The 22,999-nt window shown below is 25.2% G+C and overlaps 6 protein-coding genes across 13 annotated transcripts; 3 read left to right on the top strand and 3 right to left on the bottom strand.

Annotated features, from left to right (window-relative positions):
* The first annotated feature begins 622 nt into the window (after positions 1-622).
* On the top strand, positions 623-1,486 carry LOC122858878 (larval cuticle protein A2B-like). The gene is made up of 3 exons (XM_044162096.1): positions 623-757; positions 838-1,015; positions 1,108-1,486. Exons 1-3 carry the CDS (start codon positions 746-748, stop codon positions 1,437-1,439), a joined length of 522 nt encoding a protein of 173 aa, XP_044018031.1. The 5' UTR covers positions 623-745; the 3' UTR covers positions 1,440-1,486.
* Positions 1,487-1,529: 43 nt separating this feature from the next.
* LOC122858849 (spermine oxidase-like) lies at positions 1,530-4,163 on the top strand. The gene is made up of 7 exons (XM_044162050.1): positions 1,530-2,351; positions 2,417-2,627; positions 2,703-2,936; positions 2,999-3,124; positions 3,213-3,415; positions 3,492-3,612; positions 3,671-4,163. The coding sequence occupies exons 1-7, from the start codon at positions 1,891-1,893 to the stop codon at positions 3,779-3,781; spliced, it is 1,467 nt and encodes a 488-aa protein (XP_044017985.1). The 5' UTR covers positions 1,530-1,890; the 3' UTR covers positions 3,782-4,163.
* LOC122858842 (spermine oxidase-like) lies at positions 3,933-9,520 on the bottom strand. Of its 2 annotated transcripts, none has more exons than XM_044162027.1 (8): positions 9,014-9,520; positions 8,661-8,925; positions 6,956-7,169; positions 6,183-6,876; positions 6,008-6,110; positions 5,426-5,559; positions 4,165-5,354; positions 3,933-4,085 (listed from the first exon to the last, which is right to left on the bottom strand). In XM_044162027.1, the coding sequence occupies exons 1-8, from the start codon at positions 9,159-9,161 to the stop codon at positions 3,933-3,935; spliced, it is 2,901 nt and encodes a 966-aa protein (XP_044017962.1). In that variant the 5' UTR covers positions 9,162-9,520. The 2 variants fall into 2 exon arrangements, with proteins under 2 accessions (XP_044017962.1, XP_044017972.1); XM_044162037.1 differs by having other exon boundaries at positions 6,008-6,114; positions 6,187-6,876.
* Positions 7,314-8,848, top strand: LOC122858859. Its single transcript, XM_044162062.1, has 4 exons — positions 7,314-7,384; positions 7,449-7,888; positions 7,953-8,445; positions 8,511-8,848. Exons 1-4 carry the CDS (start codon positions 7,371-7,373, stop codon positions 8,635-8,637), a joined length of 1,074 nt encoding a protein of 357 aa, XP_044017997.1. The 5' UTR covers positions 7,314-7,370; the 3' UTR covers positions 8,638-8,848.
* On the bottom strand, positions 9,358-10,601 carry LOC122858865 (zip homologous protein 1-like). Of its 2 annotated transcripts, none has more exons than XM_044162076.1 (4): positions 10,440-10,601; positions 10,129-10,310; positions 9,785-10,032; positions 9,358-9,718 (listed from the first exon to the last, which is right to left on the bottom strand). In XM_044162076.1, exons 1-4 carry the CDS (start codon positions 10,552-10,554, stop codon positions 9,550-9,552), a joined length of 714 nt encoding a protein of 237 aa, XP_044018011.1. In that variant the 5' UTR covers positions 10,555-10,601; the 3' UTR covers positions 9,358-9,549. The 2 variants fall into 2 exon arrangements, with proteins under 2 accessions (XP_044018011.1, XP_044018019.1); XM_044162084.1 differs by having other exon boundaries at positions 9,530-9,715; positions 10,440-10,559.
* A 1,194-nt stretch (positions 10,602-11,795) lies between these two features.
* LOC122858794 (cyclic AMP response element-binding protein A-like) lies at positions 11,796-22,979 on the bottom strand. Of its 6 annotated transcripts, none has more exons than XM_044161949.1 (6): positions 22,768-22,979; positions 19,663-19,908; positions 13,455-13,761; positions 13,018-13,376; positions 12,652-12,921; positions 11,796-12,567 (listed from the first exon to the last, which is right to left on the bottom strand). In XM_044161949.1, exons 2-6 carry the CDS (start codon positions 19,747-19,749, stop codon positions 12,244-12,246), a joined length of 1,347 nt encoding a protein of 448 aa, XP_044017884.1. In that variant the 5' UTR covers positions 19,750-19,908; positions 22,768-22,979; the 3' UTR covers positions 11,796-12,243. The 6 variants fall into 6 exon arrangements, with proteins under 6 accessions (XP_044017884.1, XP_044017893.1, XP_044017911.1 ...); XM_044161958.1 differs by lacking the exon at positions 22,768-22,979 and adding an exon at positions 20,420-20,573; XM_044161976.1 differs by lacking the exon at positions 19,663-19,908.
* Between the last annotated feature and the right edge of the window lie 20 nt (positions 22,980-22,999).

Here is a 22,999-nt window from a genome sequence, read left to right as displayed (position 1 = left end):
AAAATTTATTTATGTAATCAAAGAAAGGGTGTGTTCAAAAAAAAAAAAAAAAAGAAGAATTGCAAAATGTAGGGCAGGTGAAGGTTGACCATGAACGTGAATATGACCTTGCAATTTTCAATCACTTCACCAAATGTATGTTGGTTTTTTTTTTAGTAAAAAAAAATATTCACTTAGCCGAAGATACTATGATTTTATTAAAATAAAATAATGTTATTTTATTTTTAAAATTACCTTGACTTTCTTTTCTTTATTTTTTGGTATTTTTTATATAAAATTTATTATTATTTTTTTAAATAATATCAAGGTTACTTGGACAATGGTCTTATTGTCTCAAGTTTTGTCTTTTTTTTTTCATTTGAATCGCCAAGTTCTTTCGACAAAAAGTTTATCTTTGATATTTAAAAAATTGCACCTGTAATTTTGTGTTATAAAAAAAATGAAAATTGAGCAATATAATTCAAAGGCCACAGTCGGCAATCCCTTCACTGCAAACAGGGTCCTATCGCTTTTTTTTCATTGGGTGTGGTTATCTGCCCAATTTCTTGTTTCATTCACGAGAAGGCAAATCGGCCAACTGTCCAATGCTTTTACCGATTGCATAATTTTTTTCTTTTCTTTATACATTATGTATATAAAACATTTTTATCTTTGTCTTTTAAAACTGACCAGGAGCCCTATATAAACTCAAATCTTTTAGCAACAAGACATCATTCACTAGAATCTTTCAATCAAGAGAGTCATCATGGCATTCAAGGTGTGTATTCACAAAGATTCAAAATATATTTCATATTTATATCTATAATAAATAATTAAAAATTATTTTTTAAATTTCAGTTCATTACCCTTTTCGCTTTGGTAGCAGCAGCAAATGCTGGATTTCTTCCAGTTGCACCAGTTGCATATTCTGCACCATCTGCATCTTTGGGATATGCTCATGTTGCTAAAATTGCAACTCCAGTTATTACAAAACACGTTGATGAAGAATACGATCCACATCCCCAATACAACTACAGTAAGTTAAATAATTTTTTTTACCTTTTTCAAATGATTATTTATTAGTTTTTATTTTATACTGATATACTTAACTTAATTGTTCTTTTTTAGACTATGACATTGCTGACTCACTAACTGGAGACTACAAAAGCCAACAAGAAAGTCGTGATGGTGATCATGTTCAAGGAAGCTACTCATTTATTGAAAGTGATGGATCAAGAAGAATTGTTGATTACACAGCTGATGATGTCAATGGTTTTAATGCAATTGTACGTAAAGAACCAGCTCAAGTTGCTGTTAAAGTTGCAACCCCTGTTTATCAAGCTGCTCCAATTGCATATAAAGCTGCTCCAGTTGCATACAAAGCTGCCCCAATCTACACAGCACCAGCACCACTTGCTTATGCCGCTCAACCTGCCCAACAATACGTTTACCATCATTAATTTGTAATATATATTTGACAAAATAAAATAAATTCTTTTTATACATATAAAAATTTGATTTGTCTTTATTTTATTTCATTAGCTCAATGTCAACTAATTTCAATTCTATTATGGTAAATTTATTTTATTCAAATATTATATTATATCAACAAATGTATTATCTAATATATAAATGATTTTGTTTTTCATTCCACTGTTTGTTAGCTTTTCAAGGATTTAATTTGTTTGATTATAGAATCAACATTTATTAATATATTTTTAAAATATAAAAAAAAATGCTTAATGTGTTTAAATTTAATATTTATTATGATAACCTAGTTAAATAGGAAAGGGTAGACTCTCATGACATCGTGTCATGATCGGATGATTTTTTTTTTATATACTCACGGTCATTAGTGAGTCTGTATAAAAGCCAAATGAAAAATAGACTCGTTTGATTATCGTATGTTCAATGATGATGAGGGCCACGTTTTTCATACTAATTGTTTCCTGTGTTGCATTTGTTTTTTGTGATAAAAATGCAAAAATCGTGATTGTTGGTGCTGGAGCAGCTGGAACAGCAGCTGCATCAAAACTATTGGAAAATGGATTTACCAATGTTACAATATTGGAAGCACAAGATAGAATTGGAGGCCGAGTTTGGACAACAAAATTAGGAGAATATTGGGCAGACATGGGAGGACAATGGGTTCATGGAGACATAAATAATGTTGTTTTTGATATGGCTAATCCTCTTGGACTCGTCCAAAAAAGCACTGGAAACATTAGCTTTCACAAAATGTATAGTTCATCTGGACCAGATATATCCAAAGAAATTGCCACGAAAGCAGCACAAATATTTCTGCCAGAAGATGAAGAAATTGACCTTAAAAGCCTAACAACTGGCTCAATTGGAGAATATTTTGTCAACAGGTAGATTATTTTATATATTTTGTCATGTATAAATATTAAATCAATTTTTTTTTTTTTACTTGTAGATTCAATGAGTTTTTTAAAGCTCATCCTGAAATTCCAGCCAAACAACATCAATCAATTTTAAATGCATTGAATTTATTGATAATGACAGGTGACGCTGCAAATAGTTGGTTTGATGTTTCTGCCAGAGCTATCAAAGAATATGGTGAAGTAGGAGATCAACGAGTCAATTGGAAGGACAAAGGTTACTCAACAATTCTTGATATACTCATGGTAATGTCTGATTGATCTATATTATTTCAAAAATATATTTAAATTAATATGTATTGTATTTTTTTAATTGTATAGAAAAAAATTCCTGATCCATCAAAAGAATTACCTGTTATAAATAATACAATTTTTAATAGTCAAGTAACAAAAATAAATTATGAAAATGATGGAGCTGTTAAATTGTCTACTTCTAATGGAAATAAATATGAAGCTGATCATGTTATTTTTACATGCTCATTGGGTGTATTAAAAGCAGATTTCGAAAAAATATTTACTCCATCATTACCGGAAAAAAAAATTAATGCAATCAAGGTAAAATAAATTTAATTATTATATTTGATATATAATTTTCCTGACTGAATTATTATTTCCAGTATCTTGGATTTGGACATGTTGCTAAAATTTTTTTACTTTATGATGAACCTTGGTGGGAACTTGATTCTTATTTTCTCAAAGTATTTTTATGGAGTGATGAAGACAGAGCAGAGCTAGAAAAAGACGTAAATTTAATAACACAATATTTTACAATTGAAAAAAAATAAATATTAATATTATTTATAATATTTTTTAATTATTTTTCTATTTTAGCCTGAACGTAAATGGATGTTGGGTCTTACTTACGCAATTCCAGTTGAACACAAACCTAAATTATTTTGTCTTTGGTTGGCTAGTGATTATTCAACAGAAATGGAAAAAATACCAGATGAATTATTTAAAAATCAGACTATTGGACTTGTCAATAGATTTTTTGGACGAGACTATAACATCACTCTGCCAAATGAAATTAGAAGGTATAATATTAATATAGGTATACATATAAAATTTTAATTTGTTCATTTGTTGTTTTTTTTTTTTAATCATATCTAGAACTATGTGGAATACCAATCCAAACATCAGAGGCACTTATAGTTATCACTCGATTGAATCTGATAAACTCAATGCAAAAAACGAAGATCTAGAAGAACCAATAATGAAAAATAATAAACCCGTAAGTACTTGTAAATATATTTCACAAGTTTTATCTATTATATCAAATTAATTTTTAGATTATTCAATTTGCTGGTGAAGCAACTGAACCTTATCAATATGGTACAGTTCACGCAGCTATAAAATCAGGATTCCGAGAAGCCGATCGCTTGATGAAATCAATAAAATAAAATTTAAAAAAATTGTTATTAAAATTACAATTATCTTGTAATAGTTTTATTAAAAAATGTAAGCAACTTTGCATGCTATATATACTCAACTCAAATTTCTTGATTTAAGTACAAGTAATTATTGTTGACTATTATTTATCTAATATTTTAATTAATTATCACCAACATGGACTTGGTGTAAAAAACCAACATGGTGACGTAAAAACTCAAGTGCTTGATTTTTTCCAGAATCAAATGCTCCATGAGTAGTTGAATAATAATGTTCTGATGTTGCTTCTCCTGCAAACATCACAACAGGAACATTCTAAAAAATAAAAAATAATTAAAAATACTATTTAATTTTTTTTTCTTTCACTAATATAATTTAAAACAAATAATTTAACCTTTGGTTTATTATTTTGAATAATGGTTCCCCATATTGGTCGAGCAAGAGATCTTGGAGAGACAAAATTTTCATCACATTTTGTTGAAATGTGACTGTAACTTCCTTTGATAAATTTATTTTGTCCCCACTGTGAACGTTTACAACGTTTTGGTGCTGGTAAAGTATTTTTTTTCATAAAAAATCTCAACACATCAATACAGTCATTTGCAACTTCTTGCTCACTGAGATCTTCAATAATTTTTGCACCTTTTCCACCTACCCAGCCAAGTAAAACTGTCTCCTGATTTTGAAGAACATCAAAACCAGTCAGGTATCTTGTCCATGGAGCTAATTTTATACTGTCATCACTATTTTCATTTTCTTCATGCCACAAAAATTGTATACCTTCAAAACCAGGATCCCACCATGGCTTGCCAAAGTCTAATAAAATTTTATTCATCACACCAAAACCGAGTGAATCAATAGCCATACGTAAATCATCAGGTAAATGTGGAATAAACATATCAGGATTTTCTTTGAGATATCCCAATGACGAAGTTACTAAAACACAATCAGCAATAATTTTTTTATCATTCATAACTAAAGTAATTGGATTTTTTTTTTCATCATTTGTCTGCCACTTAATTTGTTTTACTAAACTTTTAAGTCTTACTTTGTTTTTTAAACTATCAGAAATCATATTAACAGATGAACTATAACCATTATTAAATATTAAATGTTCAGGTCCACCAACAAATCTAAATTTACCCCAATTTTTAGCTGATAAATCTTCAAGTTTATCACAAGAATTATCAATAAGTAAATATCTAACATTCCAGTCATAAATTATTTCACTAAATTCTTTTGAATTATTTTTATCATTCATAAAATTATCCATGGCATTTCGAAGCACATGACCAATGCTTTCAGGTATTTTTTCATCAATTTCATCAACATATTTTTCACAATCTTCTAGAGTGTCTCGCACTAGGTCATCAATCATTTGAATTGATTGTTTATCAATGTGTCTACCATCACTTGTAATATATAAACCTTCACCTTCACCTGATTCTGTATCAGCTATTAAATTATTTTCATGACAAATTTTACCAAATGTACTATTATCACCATGCAAAAATTGTGCTCCTTCTTCTATCCAATTATCATTCCAAGCTATAGATTTTATTCTTCCACCAATATAGTCCTGAGCTAAAATAAAAAAAACAATTGAAAAAATGTTTTAAATTTCACATTTTATGTTTTGTTTATTTTTATTTTACCTTCAAGCAAAATGTAATCATAAAATTTATGTTCCTCAAGTGTTTTTGCAGCAGACAAACCAGCTAATCCAGCTCCAATTATTGCCAAAGTTGTTTTCTCGGCGACTTGTTTATCATCATTCTTAGACACCTGTCTTAATAATTTAATTATCTAACAAAAATATAATTTTTTCTTAACAAATAATTTATAATATTAGGATCAAGGATAAAACGAATTGTGTTTTTAAAAAAAAGCTCAATAATATATCAATTTAAATTGATTTATTTATCATAATAATATCATGAATTAATTTTAAATTTAGAAAAAGTAAAAATAATTCAGTACTTTATTGTGTATTTTTCTCCACCATTGTGACCCTCATTAGTAGACAGAGATTAGTAGACTTTCGATTATAGGTGCGATTTTAATCTCCTAAGAATTAAAAACCAATGCCAATATAATTTTTTTCTTTAATTTTTTTAAACGATATTATGATGCTGATTGATTACGAGTTGTAAATAAAATATAACGAGTTAAACATAAAATAGAAGGACAAAAAAATGATATGATTAAATTAATGTTTTTGTTATTATTTTAATTACCTGTGGTAGGCAATAAGTCTGTCAGCTTCACGAATACCCGATTCAACAGCACCATGAACAGTTGAATAATAATGATCATGAGTTGCTTCACCAGCAAATAGTACTTTCTGTGAAGAAAAATATTTATAAACAAATCAAATACATGTCAAAATAATGTACTCCAAATTTAAAATACTCACAGGTTTGTTGTTTAATTTTGATAAAATTGGTTCAGCTAAATCACGAGCACTAGCACCAAGCTGATCAGTTTTAATGCTTTGATGACTGTAGCATCCTCTAAAGTGTTTATCTGTGTACCATTTTGATCTTATAAATTTATCAGGTGCAGGAATATTATAGTGTTTGCCCAAAAATTTATCCAACAAATCACAAAGACCATCTTTGACCTCATCATCACTAAGAGTCTCAATGAATCTTGAACTTTCACCAGTTATCCAGCCACACAGTACACGAGGCTGACAATCAACAGTGAAAAATGAAAAAACATCAATAAGCCAATGAAGATTTTTCGGTTGTTTTTCAAGAAATTCTTTTTTATCTTGTTCAGTCCAAATAAAACCAAAACCAGCTGAATCTTCAAGCCACCAACGATGAGGAAATTCAAGAAATAATTTATTAACTGATCCAATTCCCAATCCCTCAATTGATAAAATTTTTTTATTAGATAACTGAGGTTTAAATAATGACAAATGTTGATCTTTCAATACTCCAAGTGATGCTGTAAATATAACACTATCAGCAATAAATTTATTTCCATTTGTTGTTGTAACTGTAACTTTATCTGTTGAATAATCAATTGATGATACTTCATTTGAAAATTTAACTGTATCTAATATTGGAATACTTTGTGAAGCATCTGGATATCTATGCTAGAAAAAAAAAAGAAAAAGTAAAATTAAAATTATAGAAATAAAATAAATGTATTATTTATGTATTTTATTTATATACCATCAACAAATCAAATACTGTTTTATATCCTCGATCTTTCCAGTTTAGTAAATGATCACCTTCACAAAGCCAATAATCTGACAAACCTCTTGCAGATACTTCAAACCATGTGTCACTACATTGCATTGAATTATCAAATTTTTCCATCCAATCAAGATATTCTTTGGCTCTTGTATCATCAGTAAATTTATTATCATTTAAATACTTGTAAAATCTATTTAAAAAAATAAGCAACACAATAATTAATAAAAGCAAATTTAAAATATTTTCAAGTTATAAATATTTCGCGGTAATGATAAGACTTCTTAACACACAAGACCTGTCGACCTTGAGTTATTCATTTGGTGGGGATAAAACCAATAAATATATAAGAATGTTATTTCACAATTCTCAGACATACATATCATGATTTAAAATGGCGCTACAAAAGTAAAACAATAATAAATATTAATAAATTTTATTATTTTTAATTTTAATATTATTTTTGTTATAGAAAAATTGATCCTGAATTGGAACAAATAAGAAATGATGTACAAGGACCACCAAATTTGGATATGTTAATTTTACAAATGCAAAAAGCAAGTGAACATATTCATGCTGGTTTTTTATTTCAACATGAAGGTTTATCAGTGCTTCAAAAATTATGTCTTTTTATAAGTTCATCATCAATTGAAAAAATATATAATGGATGGCATGAATTTGCAGCACATTTGGGTTTAAATCGTGAACAAATACAATGTATTGATTATAATTTTAAAGGTCTTCAAGATCCAACATACTATGTGCTCCTAACATTTGTTCAATCTGAGAATGCAACAATTGATAAAATTATAACATCCTTCAAGACTATTGGACGTTTGGACATTATCAATAGAATATCAAATCCACTGATGAATTTTTTAAATTCTTTAACAACTTTAATTGTTGAAAATCGTAAGAAAAACATTTATAATCAATCATTTGATTTTTAACTTTATTATTTACATTTATTTCGTAGAAATTTTAAGACCTCAATGTCTTCCAAGAGTTCCCCTGGTTCTTAGTCCAACAATAACCGTAGAAAATTATTCATTTTCAATGTCAACAATTAAAAAACAAGATGAAATAAAATCTGAACCAATTAGTAAAACAAATTCAGCTAAATCATATGGATCAATTGTCATGTTGACATTTACCAAAGATAGTGAAGAAATTGTTAAAAAAATTTCAAATATATTTAGAAATAAAAATCCAAAAATTGGTGTTGTTATTCTTAAAGAACAAGAAAAACATGTTTATAGTAAAGCAGAAGAATTTGTTGATGATTGTTTTAAACAAGTCAACTATATTGTACCAATTTTAACAAAAGAATATATTAAACTTATTAATAATCCTTCTAAAAATGAAATTGACTCATTGACTAATTCTCTTGATACAAAATATGTTAATTATATTTATGCATTATTGAGATATGAGTATGTCAAGAATAAATGTTGCAACAATCGAGTGAGGTAATTATTTTGTTAAACAAAAAAATACAATTAAATTAATGTTATTGTTGTGTTTCTTTTTCTAGATGTATTGTTCCAGATGTTGAAGTATCAACAGTCATAAAATCAGATTTACATCCAACTTTACAAGCATGGTTTAGAGAATCAGATATTGATAATTTTACTGATAATATATTATTAAAAAAATTTTAATAATAAAAAAAAAATAAACTTACTCTTTTATAAAATAATCACCATAAGAACCAATTGCATCTTTTAAATCTTCCTCAGCTTTGTCATTTATCATATAATAAAATTTCCAAACTTCAGCACTTTCTGATTTTGGCATGACAACACCTTGAGAATTTACAAATGTATTTTTATTAAAATCATTTAAATTATATGATGATTCAAGCAATCCCAATGGTTGAGCAAGTTTATGAACAATATTTCCTTTTTCTCCATGAACCCATTGAGCACCCAACTCAACAACATTATCTCCTATAAATAATTAAACACACAGATTAATAACCTCAAATCATTCATTGACATTTTAATCTAAATTATTTTAATTAATTAATCATTTTACCAAATTCAACAGTATTAATTCGTCCACCAATTCTATTTTTTGCTTCTAATATTGTTAAATTTTTAAATCCATGTTTGTAAAGATGACATCCAGCTGATATACCAGCTGCACCAGCTCCTATTATTATTATTTTTTCTGAGTTGACCATTTTACAATATAGCTATCGTGATAATAAATTTTATTTTGTTAATACACTTTTAGATAAGTCAGTAATTTTAGTAAAGTATTATCACGTGAATAAATTCTGATATGATGAAATCAACTAGATTAAAAGAATAATTGTTTTTGATGTTCTACACTTGACACGTATGTCAAAATGATTTAGAAAAAATAAACATAATAATAGACAAGTAAACACAAATGCGCGCACGCATATTTATTTATTTTTTTTTCAAAGTGAATTTGATGGATGATTCATCAACATGATCAGTATTGTCAATTAGTAATTGACCAAGAAATTAAATTAATATTTAAAATAGATATTGAATAACAAATAAACAAGATATTTTAAATGAAAATAATACATATATTTTTTTTTAATTTAATTGTAACTTGAATGAATTTAAATCATTAAATGATTCTTGTGCTCTAGGCATTGGAGTATCGTAAGCAGCACCTGCTGAAGAATAGATTGCTGGTGATACAGTAACATCAGAACTACTTGGTGTTAAATAACGTGTTGATTGACGATAATCTGATAGTCTTCTAGAAAACCAACATGTATTTATTAAAAAATTATTTGTTGATGTTTTTTATTTAAAAAATACTCACTGATTGCTGGAAGAATGACGTGAATGATCATAAAATTGATTTGTTGTTGGTAAAACAAAACTTCCATTGAAAGATTTCAATGAAGGATCAACCATCATTGGTGAATCATGAGTTGGTGGTGTATTATGATGATAACGTGATTGTATTGAATTAATAATCATCTTGAGTTTTTTATTTTTTTCCATCAATGGCTTGGCTTGTTTCATCAACTGCCAGTGTACTTTTTTTATACGTTCATATTTTTTATCCTACAAAAAAAAAAAAGAATTAAATTAAACAATGACATTTCTTTTTTTTTTTTTACTAAATTTATGGATGAATGAAAAAAAACAATATCAACTTACAAGTATTTCAAGTTGATTACTCAAATTTAATTGCTGACTAAATTGAAATTTAAGAATCGTACCAGTTTGATCAATTTGATCAAGTGAATTCTTGAATAATGACGAAACTGCTGATGGAAGTGGTTTTTTTAAAATCAAACTTTGAACACCAACAGCATGACAAACTGGACATTTTGCTTTAGCTTATATTATATTAAAAAAAAAAAATCAAAGTAATAATAAATTAATTTTTAAATTCACATCGTAATTGAATACAATAAAATGCTGATGATAATGATGCTTTGTTAGTTGATACATGAATTTTATTTTACCTGCTTCATTGCATTTTTGACAAAATAAATGACCACACTGGGTAATGTAAAATTGTCGTTCTTTTTTTTCCATTGAAGTTGCACAATTATTACATCTATAACCATTTATCTCCATGATGATCAGATTTAACGTATTAACAATGCAACACCTCTACTTTGACTGTAGCTAGATGCTTTATTCTCAAGGTTAAAAAAATAAAAAAAAAAATAGTTAAAAACCAATCACATAGCTCAAAAAAAAAAAAAAATAGTACAGCCAATGTAAACACTGATTTGATTGGTTGTTGTTGAACAAAAACATTAAGAATTTCATAAGAAAAAAAAAAAAAAAAAAACAATAACAATAACAATGAAATAGGTACCTACTTTAATAAATATATTTTTTATTTTTTTATTTATTATTTTTTTTTTTTAAACAATATCGTGTAGTACAATATAACCCTTATTTAAAAAGTAAGTAATTGACTTGTACTAAACATATTTTTTTTATAAATTTACAAACCCAAAAAATATTGTACATAATCAGACGTTAAACATTTATACAATCATACGACTTTATAATAACTATACTTTCAATTTTATTTTATCTAAAAAACAAAAAAAAAAAAATATTGGACCCTTGTGGAAAAAAATTAATCAAACAATCATAAGTTTTTTTTTTTTCTTCCATTATTATAATAGCTAAATTAAATTATTAATTGACGTGCAATTAAATTTATGTACAAGTATATTTTATTAATATATTAATTATAGCTAATTAAATTTATTCTATAATTAAAAATTTTCATGAGAAAAGTAATGCATCAATAATCAATAAACACAAAGCAAATTTTTTTAAAATTTCATGTGAATATAGAAATTGGTTTTTTCTTTCTGTGAAATTGCACAATTACCCCGCCATTAATATTATATTAATATTATATAAATCAACAATATACAAGATTTTTTGGCTATTAATCCATTCTGTACTTGATGTATATATTTTTTTTAACAATTAAAAAAAAAAAAACAAACAACTGTTAGCAAAAAGAAACAAAATAGTAATAATAAAAATAATGAAAATCATCAAGTACAGATTGAAAATATTATACTATTCTCTGAGGCACTCTAATGATTAATAATAAATTCTCTTTATAAAAATTTAAACGATTGAACATAATTGATTGTGCATTAGTAACAAAAAAGAAAAAAATTAATAATCAGATCAAATATTATTTAAGTTAATTTGAAAGAAAAAATATTAACAATTCAATTAGTCCAATCGAAATATATTTTTTTTTTTCATTTACTTTAAATTTATATTATTTTTTTTAATATTAATATAAAATTTGTACAAATTTCCTTAAATTCTTTATCATTTATATATATTTTTTTTTTCATAAAATATCACTCTGTTTTTTTTTTTTCAACAAACTTGGAATTGAGACAGTCTGTTTATTAGCTGTTGAATTATCTGGACGAGTTTTTTTTTTTTATTTAATATCTATTTAATAAAATATAATTAAATGCATTATTGTACTAATAATTTATTTAGATGAAAAATAAATATTTTCATTTATATAAATATTGAAAATATATAATTTTTATTTAGTCATTTAGGCACTCGTGTGGACTGACAACGAGTTGAATCCTGAGTTTAAATCACTCATTTTATTATATTAATTAATTATATAAATAATAATTGAATTATTTACTTTGGGAAGACTTATTCCTTGTAATATTAATATTAATCTATTAACGCAAAAAAAAAAATTAACTATTATAAACTTTAAAATATTCAAAAAAAAAAAAAGTCAACATGTTATTATTGACCTCCAACAAGTTCTTGTAAACGTTTGAGCTCTTTAAGTAAATCATTATTTGTTGTTTCAAGTTTTTTCAAACGATTTTGATAAGATGAATTTTCATTTGATAAATATTTTACTTTTCTTTCAAGATCATCCATATATTCTTTTTTTTTACGTCTTGATTCTTGTGCTGATATTTTATTTTTAATTTTTCTTCTTATTTTTTTTAATAATTTTTCTTGTATTTTTGTTAATGGCATTTTTTCTGGTATATCATATCCTTCATTTCTAAATGTACGTATTTCTTCTTCAGTTAATATAAGTGGTCCAGTTGCACCTTTCTAAATAATAATAATAAAAAATAAATATTTAATATTTAATATAAAAAATAATATAATTAATAAAAAAAATACAATAATTCTCACAAGTTGAGTTGATATAAGATCAGTTTGAATTGGATGTCTTCCTGATTGTCGATTTGTTGAAACATAAAGACGTGGATAAGGATAAGCATTAATATTTTGTCCAATTATTGAATTTTGTGAATAACCATGTTGTGGTGAACTTGATGCTGATGGTAAACCTTCACTATCTGAACTAGCACTACTTGGTGGTGTTGGTGGAAGACCTCTATTTGATCCTCTTCGATTAACTATTTTTCCAGTATCATGATTTCCAAATGGAATATCAATACGCTAATAAAACAATAGAAAAAAAAAATCAATTAATCAATCAGTTAATTAATTATTAACAACAACAACAATAATAATAAAAATATAAATAATAATTACTTCATATAATTCTTCTTCTAATTCATTTCTATTTTGTAATGTTTTAACATCATTAAAATGTATACTATGTGGTGATATCATGGCATCTAATTTATTTGTATCATCAATATATTCCAAGTTGAGACAATCTGGTGCTGGACTACTTGGTTCACTTACTGGCTCACCCTTAATAATAAGTTCTTCTAATTCTGTTGGTAAAGGTGATGGAGGACTTTTTTTATTGACTAGGGGAGATGATAAAATAATATTATTATTATTACTATTATTATTAATATTAATATTATTTTTAAGTGAATTTAATGAATCACGTCCAGATGCTGTATTCATTGAAATTGCAGGATAACATTCTTCATCCATTTCTGTTAAAATAAAAATAAATAAATAATTAATTTTATAAAGTAACATTAAAATTCAAAAATTAAAAATTATTTATATACCATCAATTTTATTTTGAAGACCAACTGTTTTAATATTTTGAAACCAATGTAATTGACTTAAATGATGAATTGTTGATGGTGAATATAAATTAAGTATTTGTTGATTATCATCTGGACTTGGTGGTGGGCTTGTTACAAGCATACTATAACTATGTTCACTTTTAATTGGTCTTTTAACACCCAATGATGCATCAGTTATTAATTGATCTTTTAATATAACATCAGATGCTGTTTTAATATCTTTATCACAAAATATACCACCCCATTCATCGTCTCTTGATGATGTCATACTGTCAGGCATTGAACACTGTAAAAAAAAATAATAATCAAAATTATAAACTACACAGACTAATAATTTAAATATAAATTAAATATATATATATTTGTTTTTTTATTTATTTCAACTATCAGTATGTTGATAAACAAGTTGACTAGTGTATGACTATAAATAAAAAAAAAATGTAAAAACCCATTTGATAATAGCACTGTCTTATTAATAGAGATAATTTATACAAAAAAAAAAAAAAAAAAAAAAAACACCAAGACATATAATAATAATAAAAATAAAACTGGGTAAAATTAAATTTTATAACAAGTGTTATGATAAAAATAAAATTATGTCATTTTGATAAAATAATATTTTTATAGTTTGGTTGAATATATGATGGTGTACAAAGTATATATAATACGCATATTAAATAAATATACTTTTAAAATAAAAAATATTTGACTTTTGAATAATATAAGCAATTGAGTTCGTCGACCTGATGGGTGTTGTAATAATATAAGGCATGGGTCTATTGAAAAACCAGACGCGTCTATACATAATAATATCATTAGCACTGTTCAAGGCTTCTGGCCAAAAATATAATCATATAGACATCATCAGAGAGAAAGAGTGCGGGAGTGCGGGTTACCATTGGGACTGCAGTAAAATAATATTTTAAAAAGACTGGTCAAGTTGAAGGCCATATCAAAGTCTCACATCTTGTCAGAGAAATTTACGTATATATATTTTTTTTAAATATATAAATTTATATATCTAGATGTATATATAAGTCTGTGGTATTTCTCTCGTCACTTTGATACTTGAACGCGTTACACGTTACCGCTATGGGCCAAACGAGTTGATTCAACTCTTCTTCTTCTTCTTCAAAAACCCTTCTACGCTCCAGCAATGCGGAACTTGGCGTCGTTCAAGGTCACAATTGCAACTTTCCTTCTCGCTTATTTTTCCTCATTTTATTTTATTTTATTATAAATCTAAATAAATTATATATTTTCCCTATTTATAAAACTTGGGTAATCATTTATTATCAGCTACTACAGCATTAATATTAAATTTAAATTAACAACTTCTATATCAATAATACCACTGGGTCAGAAGTTTTAGTTAAAAGTTATCATGATATGGTTTTTCCTATTTTTTTTTTTATTATTTTTATTAATGATTGTCAGTGTTATGTGTAGATAACTTTCACTTATCTCATCTCTATCACCAAAAAAATATCATTGAATTTGTATTTTTTTTTCTATTTAAAAATGTTTTGATTATTAATTTTAAAATAAATAAAATGATGATTATAAAAAAAAAAAAAAAATAAGTGAGATAGAAATATAAAATATTATGCTTTGCAATTATTTGGACATCAAGCTGAGAAATTAGAAAGTATAAAATTTTTATTATTAAAAAAAAAAAAAAAAAATTTTACTTATTTTCTGTAAATTCGTGTTGATTTTCTAAGATTTCATAAAATCAATTTACAAAGTAATTATTATATTTATTTATTTTTTTTTTTTTTCAATATCATCAATTTTAAGTATATACTAATTTTCACAGCAAAGTTATTTTGCTAATATAGCGTTATTTAATCTTCATATAAAATAATAATGAAAAAAATTTTGTTTAAATTTGTCAGCCACCTTAAAAATATTTGTAGCTTGAAGGCAAATAAAAATAATAAAAAAAAAAAAAAATTAATCGCTGAATTATATTAAAAATACTTGGTAGTCTTGGTTGACAGTTTATACCATGCATATTAACAATAATAATAATTTTATAATCATTATTATTTCTATTATGATTATTATTGAATTTTTTTTATTTCAAGGATATATAGATACTCGTTTATAAAACAGGTATACGTATGACCAGGATGTATATATTCATAGATAATAAATAAAAATCTACTAAAAATTGAAATAAAAAATAAAAAAAAAAAAAAATTACTACATACTAAAATTATTCTTCATTATCAACAAAACTATTTCAAGGTTTAAATATATTATTTAAAAGAAAATAAATTTCGATGGATTTGTGTGTATCAGTGATTTCCCCTCAAGATATACAGCTAATGAAGGATTTCCACTTTGATTTTTTTTATTTTTCTCACTGTCTATGAACCTTTTTTTTTTTTATGTATTTTTTTTTTTTTTTTAATCTTTAAAATAAATCGACGGCGTCAAGGGAGAAGAAAAGGTTGATAGAAAAAAAAAACATATATTTTCTAGGGTATATAAAACAAGTTTAGGATTTTTTTTTTTTAAATAGTTGATTGGCATTTCATCTAATCGTTTCATGGGATCCCTGTTGGTACCACCTTTTTATTTATCTTGAGTAGGAAAAATAAAAGCGTAAAGATTTTGAAAATTGATTGGCTGCCATTATTTTAAAAAGGATGAAAATAATTTTTTGGAGTATTATATATATTATTTAAAAATTTGTTGAAAGAGAAAAATTGTGGTGGTGATGATCATGATGATGATGATGATGATAAATAAATACGAAAAAAAAAAAAAAAAGAGAAAAGACGAATTTGTAATGTAGTACTTGAAGAGACGGTAGAACAAGTAGTGTATTCGGTTTAAGAAGGTGGAAGGTTGCTTACCGGTTTCACTGACTCGGCCAAGTCACGAAAAAAGGTGAATGTCCTCGAAAGGAGTCCCGTCATAAACTATCTCTCTCTTTTCCTCTTTTCTTATACTATCCTGATGCACATCGGCTAACCAAACCAGCCATCCGACGATACATACCTTCATCGTCGCGCGTCTACACTAACTACTTTTTATTCAAAAAAAAAATTTATATATAAAATCGCTACGGGTGACTGTTCAGCTATACAACTATCATCACGCGGGAAAATAATATAATACAAAATGGAAAAAAAAAATCTACAAAATATAATATAAATAAATCGAATGACAATGAAGAAATAAATAAATAAAAAAAAAAAAGGACGACGACAATATAAAAAAGAAAATACCAAGCCAAAACGAGATATAAAAAAAAAAAGGAAAAAAAAAAAGAAAATGAGGGCGGAGTTGAATTAAACCTGGTGTGTTGACTTTCCTGTTTAGGGCGGAAAATAAATAAATTTTACCTTCAAAGGGAAAAAATGTAAAATATATATTATATACCTGTATAATAATACAACGACATTCAGGGTCAGGTGGAACGTGAATATATAAAAAAAAAATCGTGAGAACGATGAAATTAATTTTTCACCAAATACCAGAAACGGGGAAAAAAATAAAAATCACAAGTAAATATTAAAAATGATTTGGTTTATGTATTTTAAAATAAATTGATAATAATCAACCGAGAAAAAAAAAAAGAGTGAGTGAGTAAGTTAATAAAAAAAAAAAAAAAAAACACCAAGAATTAAATACAATATATACACATGTCTGAAAATGCGATAATAATTCAAAGAGTAATCAACGGATTTAAAAATTCAAAGGCACCTTGAAAATAAACCAAAGATATCTATATATATATAAATGATTTTTTTGTTATCAAAAAAAATATATATATGTATATAAAGACAGGTTAAAAGTATATTGACTGTTTAAGCTTAAAAAAATAATATTTTAATTAATTTTTATTTACTTATGTATTTTATTTTTCAGGTAGTTTAATACCTGCACAATATATGAGCTTGATGTATATATGTGATATTTATCGAGCCTCACGAAGCAGCAATAGAAATGAAGTCAAGGCAAAACTAAACATTCCTATTTCAGTGCCAGTATCGATACTGATAAGAGACTTCATTTATTACTACTTTATACTAACGTCAAAATAAATAATAATAAAAAAATCACATTAAAAAATTTTTTATAACACAAACGATGTAGGTATATATAAAAAATTAAATATAATAACAATAAAAATATATAACAAAATTTATTTTTCGAACAAAAAAACTAAATGATGTTAAATATAAAAAAATACAAATGGCTGATCCAGCAAGTTATATTTTATATTTAGAATGAAACATTATCCAATTTTGTGTGTGTATTTATATATATAGATATGTGTGTATGTGTATGTGTGTGTGTGTTGACTTATCAGAGGAAGCAAAAGCTGATAAGACCGCCACCGAATGCACGAAACTCTTGAAAAAATATATATATACAATGCTTGCCTTTTTTTTTTATTTTTTGATAAAAATATATATTTTATCTGAATTTTATAATTTAACTTTTTTTTTTTTTTAAATGAGTAGATTGGCAAGTTGCAAAACAAAAATATACATTGTATATATTATTTTGGCATTCAACCAATTTAAGCCGGAACTATTCAAAGCGTTCACTGAACTCGCATCTTTCTCCAGAACAGTTTCTCCGCAAAAAAAAGCCAAATTTTTTATTTTTTTTTTACTAAAAAGAATTTCTATTATTAGAAAATAATACCAATAATTATAAAAAAATTATATACCTATATATAAATAGCTGTTGAATGAAAAAGTGTTGATTTGAAAATAAAAAAAAAAAAAGCTCAATGGAGTGACTCTTAGTTTGCGCTCCCACCAAGTGTGTTTCCGGTTCACGCGCGAGTTTGTATGAGCACTTCCGTTCTTCATATATGTACAAAAATTATATACATATATAAAAATATGATGCGATAAAATCATCATCATAACATGAATACTCATATAAAATCAAAGAAGCTCTATCAAGATTGATATTGACCGAGTAAACAGATATATAATTACAAAAAAAAAAAAAATACTAATTACAAATGAAAATAAACACTATTAAATCTTGATTAAATAATCCAAGATTCAGACAACAGTTAATCACTTTCTGTATAGCTTTACAATGTGTGTTTTCATTAAATTAGATACACAACAACAACAGCCAACATAAAAACTCTTCATTTTTTTTTTTTTCCCAAAGAAAAATAAAAGTAATAAAACAATTTCTAAAAATTAAAATTATACATGATCATGTGTTGAAAAAAAAAAAACATGTACTTTGATAAAATTAAATTATAATTACAAAAAAAAAAAAGAGACTTATATTATTAATTAGGAGTTATTATATAGATTATAAATATCAACTTTTAAATATGTAATTTATATTTTTAAATAAACGATATCATATTCCATGGTAAAATGTATTAACACATGCTTACACAGCTGATAATTATTCAGGTGTATACACACGTATATCAAATACACGTATATATTTTTTATTATAATACTTGACAATATTATATGCGCGATCTTTTGGGACATCAGTGTAGATATAAAAAAAAATAAAAATAATAAATGATTTATCTCGCATGACAATGTTGTCATTGAAAAAACAAAAGTAACAAGTGAAAATGATATTGTAAGGACAAGTGGGTCGTTGCTCGTTCATTTGATAAAGATGATCTTAATTAAACTATATGCGTTATATATAAAAAAATACATACACCAACGCTTCCGGGAAATAATATATACAATTGTACAATCTCATCATCAAAATCTTTTAAATATTATTTTGTCAGTCATGGATTTTATTGTCATATAAAAGTCTCAAGTATTTTTTTCTTTTTTTTTAATTTTATTTATTTATTATTATTTGCTTCTTATATTTTTTGAGGAAAAAAAAAAAAATTCAATTTTATTATTGATAATAATAAAGATTATACAAAAAAGAGCATGTTAGTGTGTATGCACAAGTGTGCACTTAAATATATATGCTCGTTGTTTCATCATACACTGCATAATCGAAATAAAAAAATAATAAAAAAAAAACCAATGAGACGCATGTGTTTTAAATAATATCGCAAAAGTATTTTTTTTTTTTCTTTTAATTTAATCATTGAACTGGAAAAAAGCTTAAAGATAAGAGTCATTTTGAAGGGCTGTTTTTTAAAATTCATGTATAATATGAAAATTATTATTTTAATATAATTATGAATATGTATTTAACTTACCGAATCATTATTATAATTCGCCCACAAATCATCCATAGCTGAAGTGTGATTATCAGAAGCCAAAAAATCCATTGCAGATTCGTCCATTATAAATATTAATTTATTTATTTATTCTAACTTGATTTAATTTTTTTTTTTTTTTTTGATTGATTTCTTTTTATATTTTTTTATCAAGATTCAAAGATATTTTTGTTGTTTTTTGCCTGCTGATCAATCAGGCGTTTCTAAAATTGGCTCATTGCATTCCTAAAGAAATAAAAAAAATTAAATAATAAAATTAAAGGGATTATAAAAAAAAGAAGAGTAAATTTATGTTCTAAATTTTTTAAATATATATAACAGGATTTATTTTTTACTGGGATTAAAATTACGGGACAAGTAGGCGGGCTTTATCAGTGCATGGAAAAACCACGTGGGATTGATGATGATAAATGATAAATATCTTGTTGCACTGATGAACGATATTACAATGAAATTATTACATATTATTACAATGAACAGTCTGTTTTTGTATATACTCAAATGATAGAAAGAAAAATTAAAAAGAGAGAAAGATAATGCCGCAATGGGATCAATAGACAGTTTTTTTTTTTTTTTTTTTTAATTTTATTTTTTCTTTCTATTGAACATTAAATGTTCTATTCATATTTACTATTATAAAATATAGAAAAAGGTCAGTATAACGTTGATAAAATAAATTAAATTTTACACTTGTTTAAATAATAATAATATCGATGTATTTTAATTTTAAACTCACCGCTTTTTATGTTGAATAATTTCGTGAAAATATTCCAAATATTGTTTTTACAAAAACTTCACAATTATTATTTATATATTTTTTATATATGAAAATATAATTAAATTTATTAGAAATTTAGATAATTAAAATTTGAAAAAAAAAAAAAAAAAAACACTATTTATTGTCACAAATTATCACGTTTATTATTATTTACATAAAAATCGATATAAAAGGCAACACCCTCAACTTACACAACACAATCAACGCATGCGTAGATTTTTGATAAACTTATCGAAAAAATGATAATTTGCAAAATTAAAAAAATATAAATTTATATATGTATTACAATGAAAATTAATAAATATGAAGTTTAAACAATAATGATTTTATTTGAATTAATATTTTCGGTATTTTGGAGTAATAAAGTATATGCTTGATGGAAGAAACAGAGAATGAAGAATAAAATAACACAACAATTGTATGCACGTGGTTCTTCACACGCTCTGGCACGCACTGTGTTGAGCCGGTTCAACCAACCACCGTGAACCACCTGTTACCATCGGCACTTATCTTTTGACTCTTTATTTTACAAAGAGTGGGAGATAAAATATATGCGCGCGCATTAAAATAATATATACAAATACACGCGCGCGCGCACGCGGGGAGAGTTAAATTCTTTAAGAGAAGAATAATTATTATAAAATTTAACGAAAAAAAAAAAGGGAAAAGCCGGCCGGGCGGGGTCGTGGCCTATAATGTAACTTTGATTAATGTAATAATAATATTTTTCCTCTAAAAATAATTTATTATTTAATGAGATTAAATTATTCATTAGAAATATATATCAATATTTTTATATCTAAACTTGGTTTTTTTAATTTTTCAAATTTAATTACTTTATGTATTTTTATCTTTTTTATTTTTATTACTTTTTTCATGACTAAATAATGTCATAAAATACATTTTAATATGTCTTTTTTTTTTCAACTGATTAAATTGTACGTTTAAAATTAGCAATATTAAAAAGCCGTAATTAATTAAACAATTAACATCACTAAAATAAAAAAAAATACAAATACAGATTTGAATTATTTATTAACACCGCGCATTTGACTTTATTTAAAAAAAAAAAAAAAAAAACCAACAAATTCATTTATAATTTTTGATACAAATATTAAAATAAAGATATATATTTTTTTATTTTTAGGTAAAATTTTAAAAGTCGTAATTATCATTTTTTATCATTATTCAAACAGACAAATTTTAGTTTTTATTTTAAATCAAAAATAAGTTTTTTAATGACAACATTGTCTGACCTATATTTTTGTAATTTTTTTTCTCAATGTTGTAATTACCTATTTATTTTTGATAAACATCTGGCTAAATTTTATGTCTCGTTTTACCTTAAAATATTCATTCAAGATTAATTAGCTCAAAAAAAAAAAAATTGAGAAAAACCACCTGTTTATGTTTGTTTTATTTTTCAAGTTTACTCAATTTGTAACAACATTCTATGATAATACACGTATATTTTCTATTAAACAAGCATTTATTTACTTTTTTTTCAACATAAATACTTGGTGCGACAATGAAACTTCCTCAAACAGGAAAAAAATGGTAACAAATTGTCGTTTTTTTTTTTTTCTTTAAACATAAATTTATATGCGGGCGTTTAGAAAAAAAAATAAAAATAGAATAAACAAAAATATAATGTAAAGCATGCGGGCAATCAGTGTTTATTTTGGACTTTAGATTTTTTTTTCTTTATCATTTTTTTTTTTATTGTTAATAAAAAAGAAAAAACTATTGTTTTTTTAAAAGACAGAAAAGAGATAGCACACGGTTATAAAAAAATAAATAAAAAATAAAATTCCTATTACTCATTTTTAGTTGAAAACATCATTAGAATTAAAAATAAAAAAAAAAAACCCCTGAGGCCTTTTTTTGTACGTGCTTATATGATGACTTTGACAAATGTCATGTGCGATATTAATTTTAATACTTTTTTTTCATCATCAATTTCAATGACGCATGAGAAATTTTCATAGGTTTTTTTTTTTTTACTTTTTTTGACTACTGCAGTAGATAATAATTTTCGAAAGGGAGAGAAGTCTGTGAAAAATTTTATTACTCTGCACAGATAGGGGTCTAGTGAGTCACCAGTATAAGGGAAACTTTATTCATTTTTTTTTTTTTTTCAAATTGCAATGATGAATGAATGATGAAAATTAAAATTTCAATTATTTGCTGTTTAGTCAATAAAATTGGGGCTGTTAATGCGGGATATTTGTAATATTTTTTTGGGGTGAAAAAAAATATTCACATATATGTTTTATAAATTATTTTTTAAATTAAAAATATGTTACCTTTTTTCTGGGAGAATATTCCATCGATATTTCCAACTGTAAACTGTATTTGCTTCACATTCTACACTTGCTAAAGTCGAATGAACCGATTGGAATGAATCCTAAAAACCTAATGAAAGAAAAATAAAAAAAAAAACCAAATTAGTTAATTATGTGATAAAAAAAAATTAATTGATTGGTAGAAATCTTCTTTGTCTACGATAATAATGTTAACAAAACATTTATACATTTA

Source organism: Aphidius gifuensis, linkage group LG1 (genome assembly GCF_014905175.1).
Source record: "Aphidius gifuensis isolate YNYX2018 linkage group LG1, ASM1490517v1, whole genome shotgun sequence".
NCBI lineage: Eukaryota > Metazoa > Arthropoda > Insecta > Hymenoptera > Braconidae > Aphidius > Aphidius gifuensis.
This window is presented reverse-complemented; position numbering and strand designations above follow the sequence as displayed.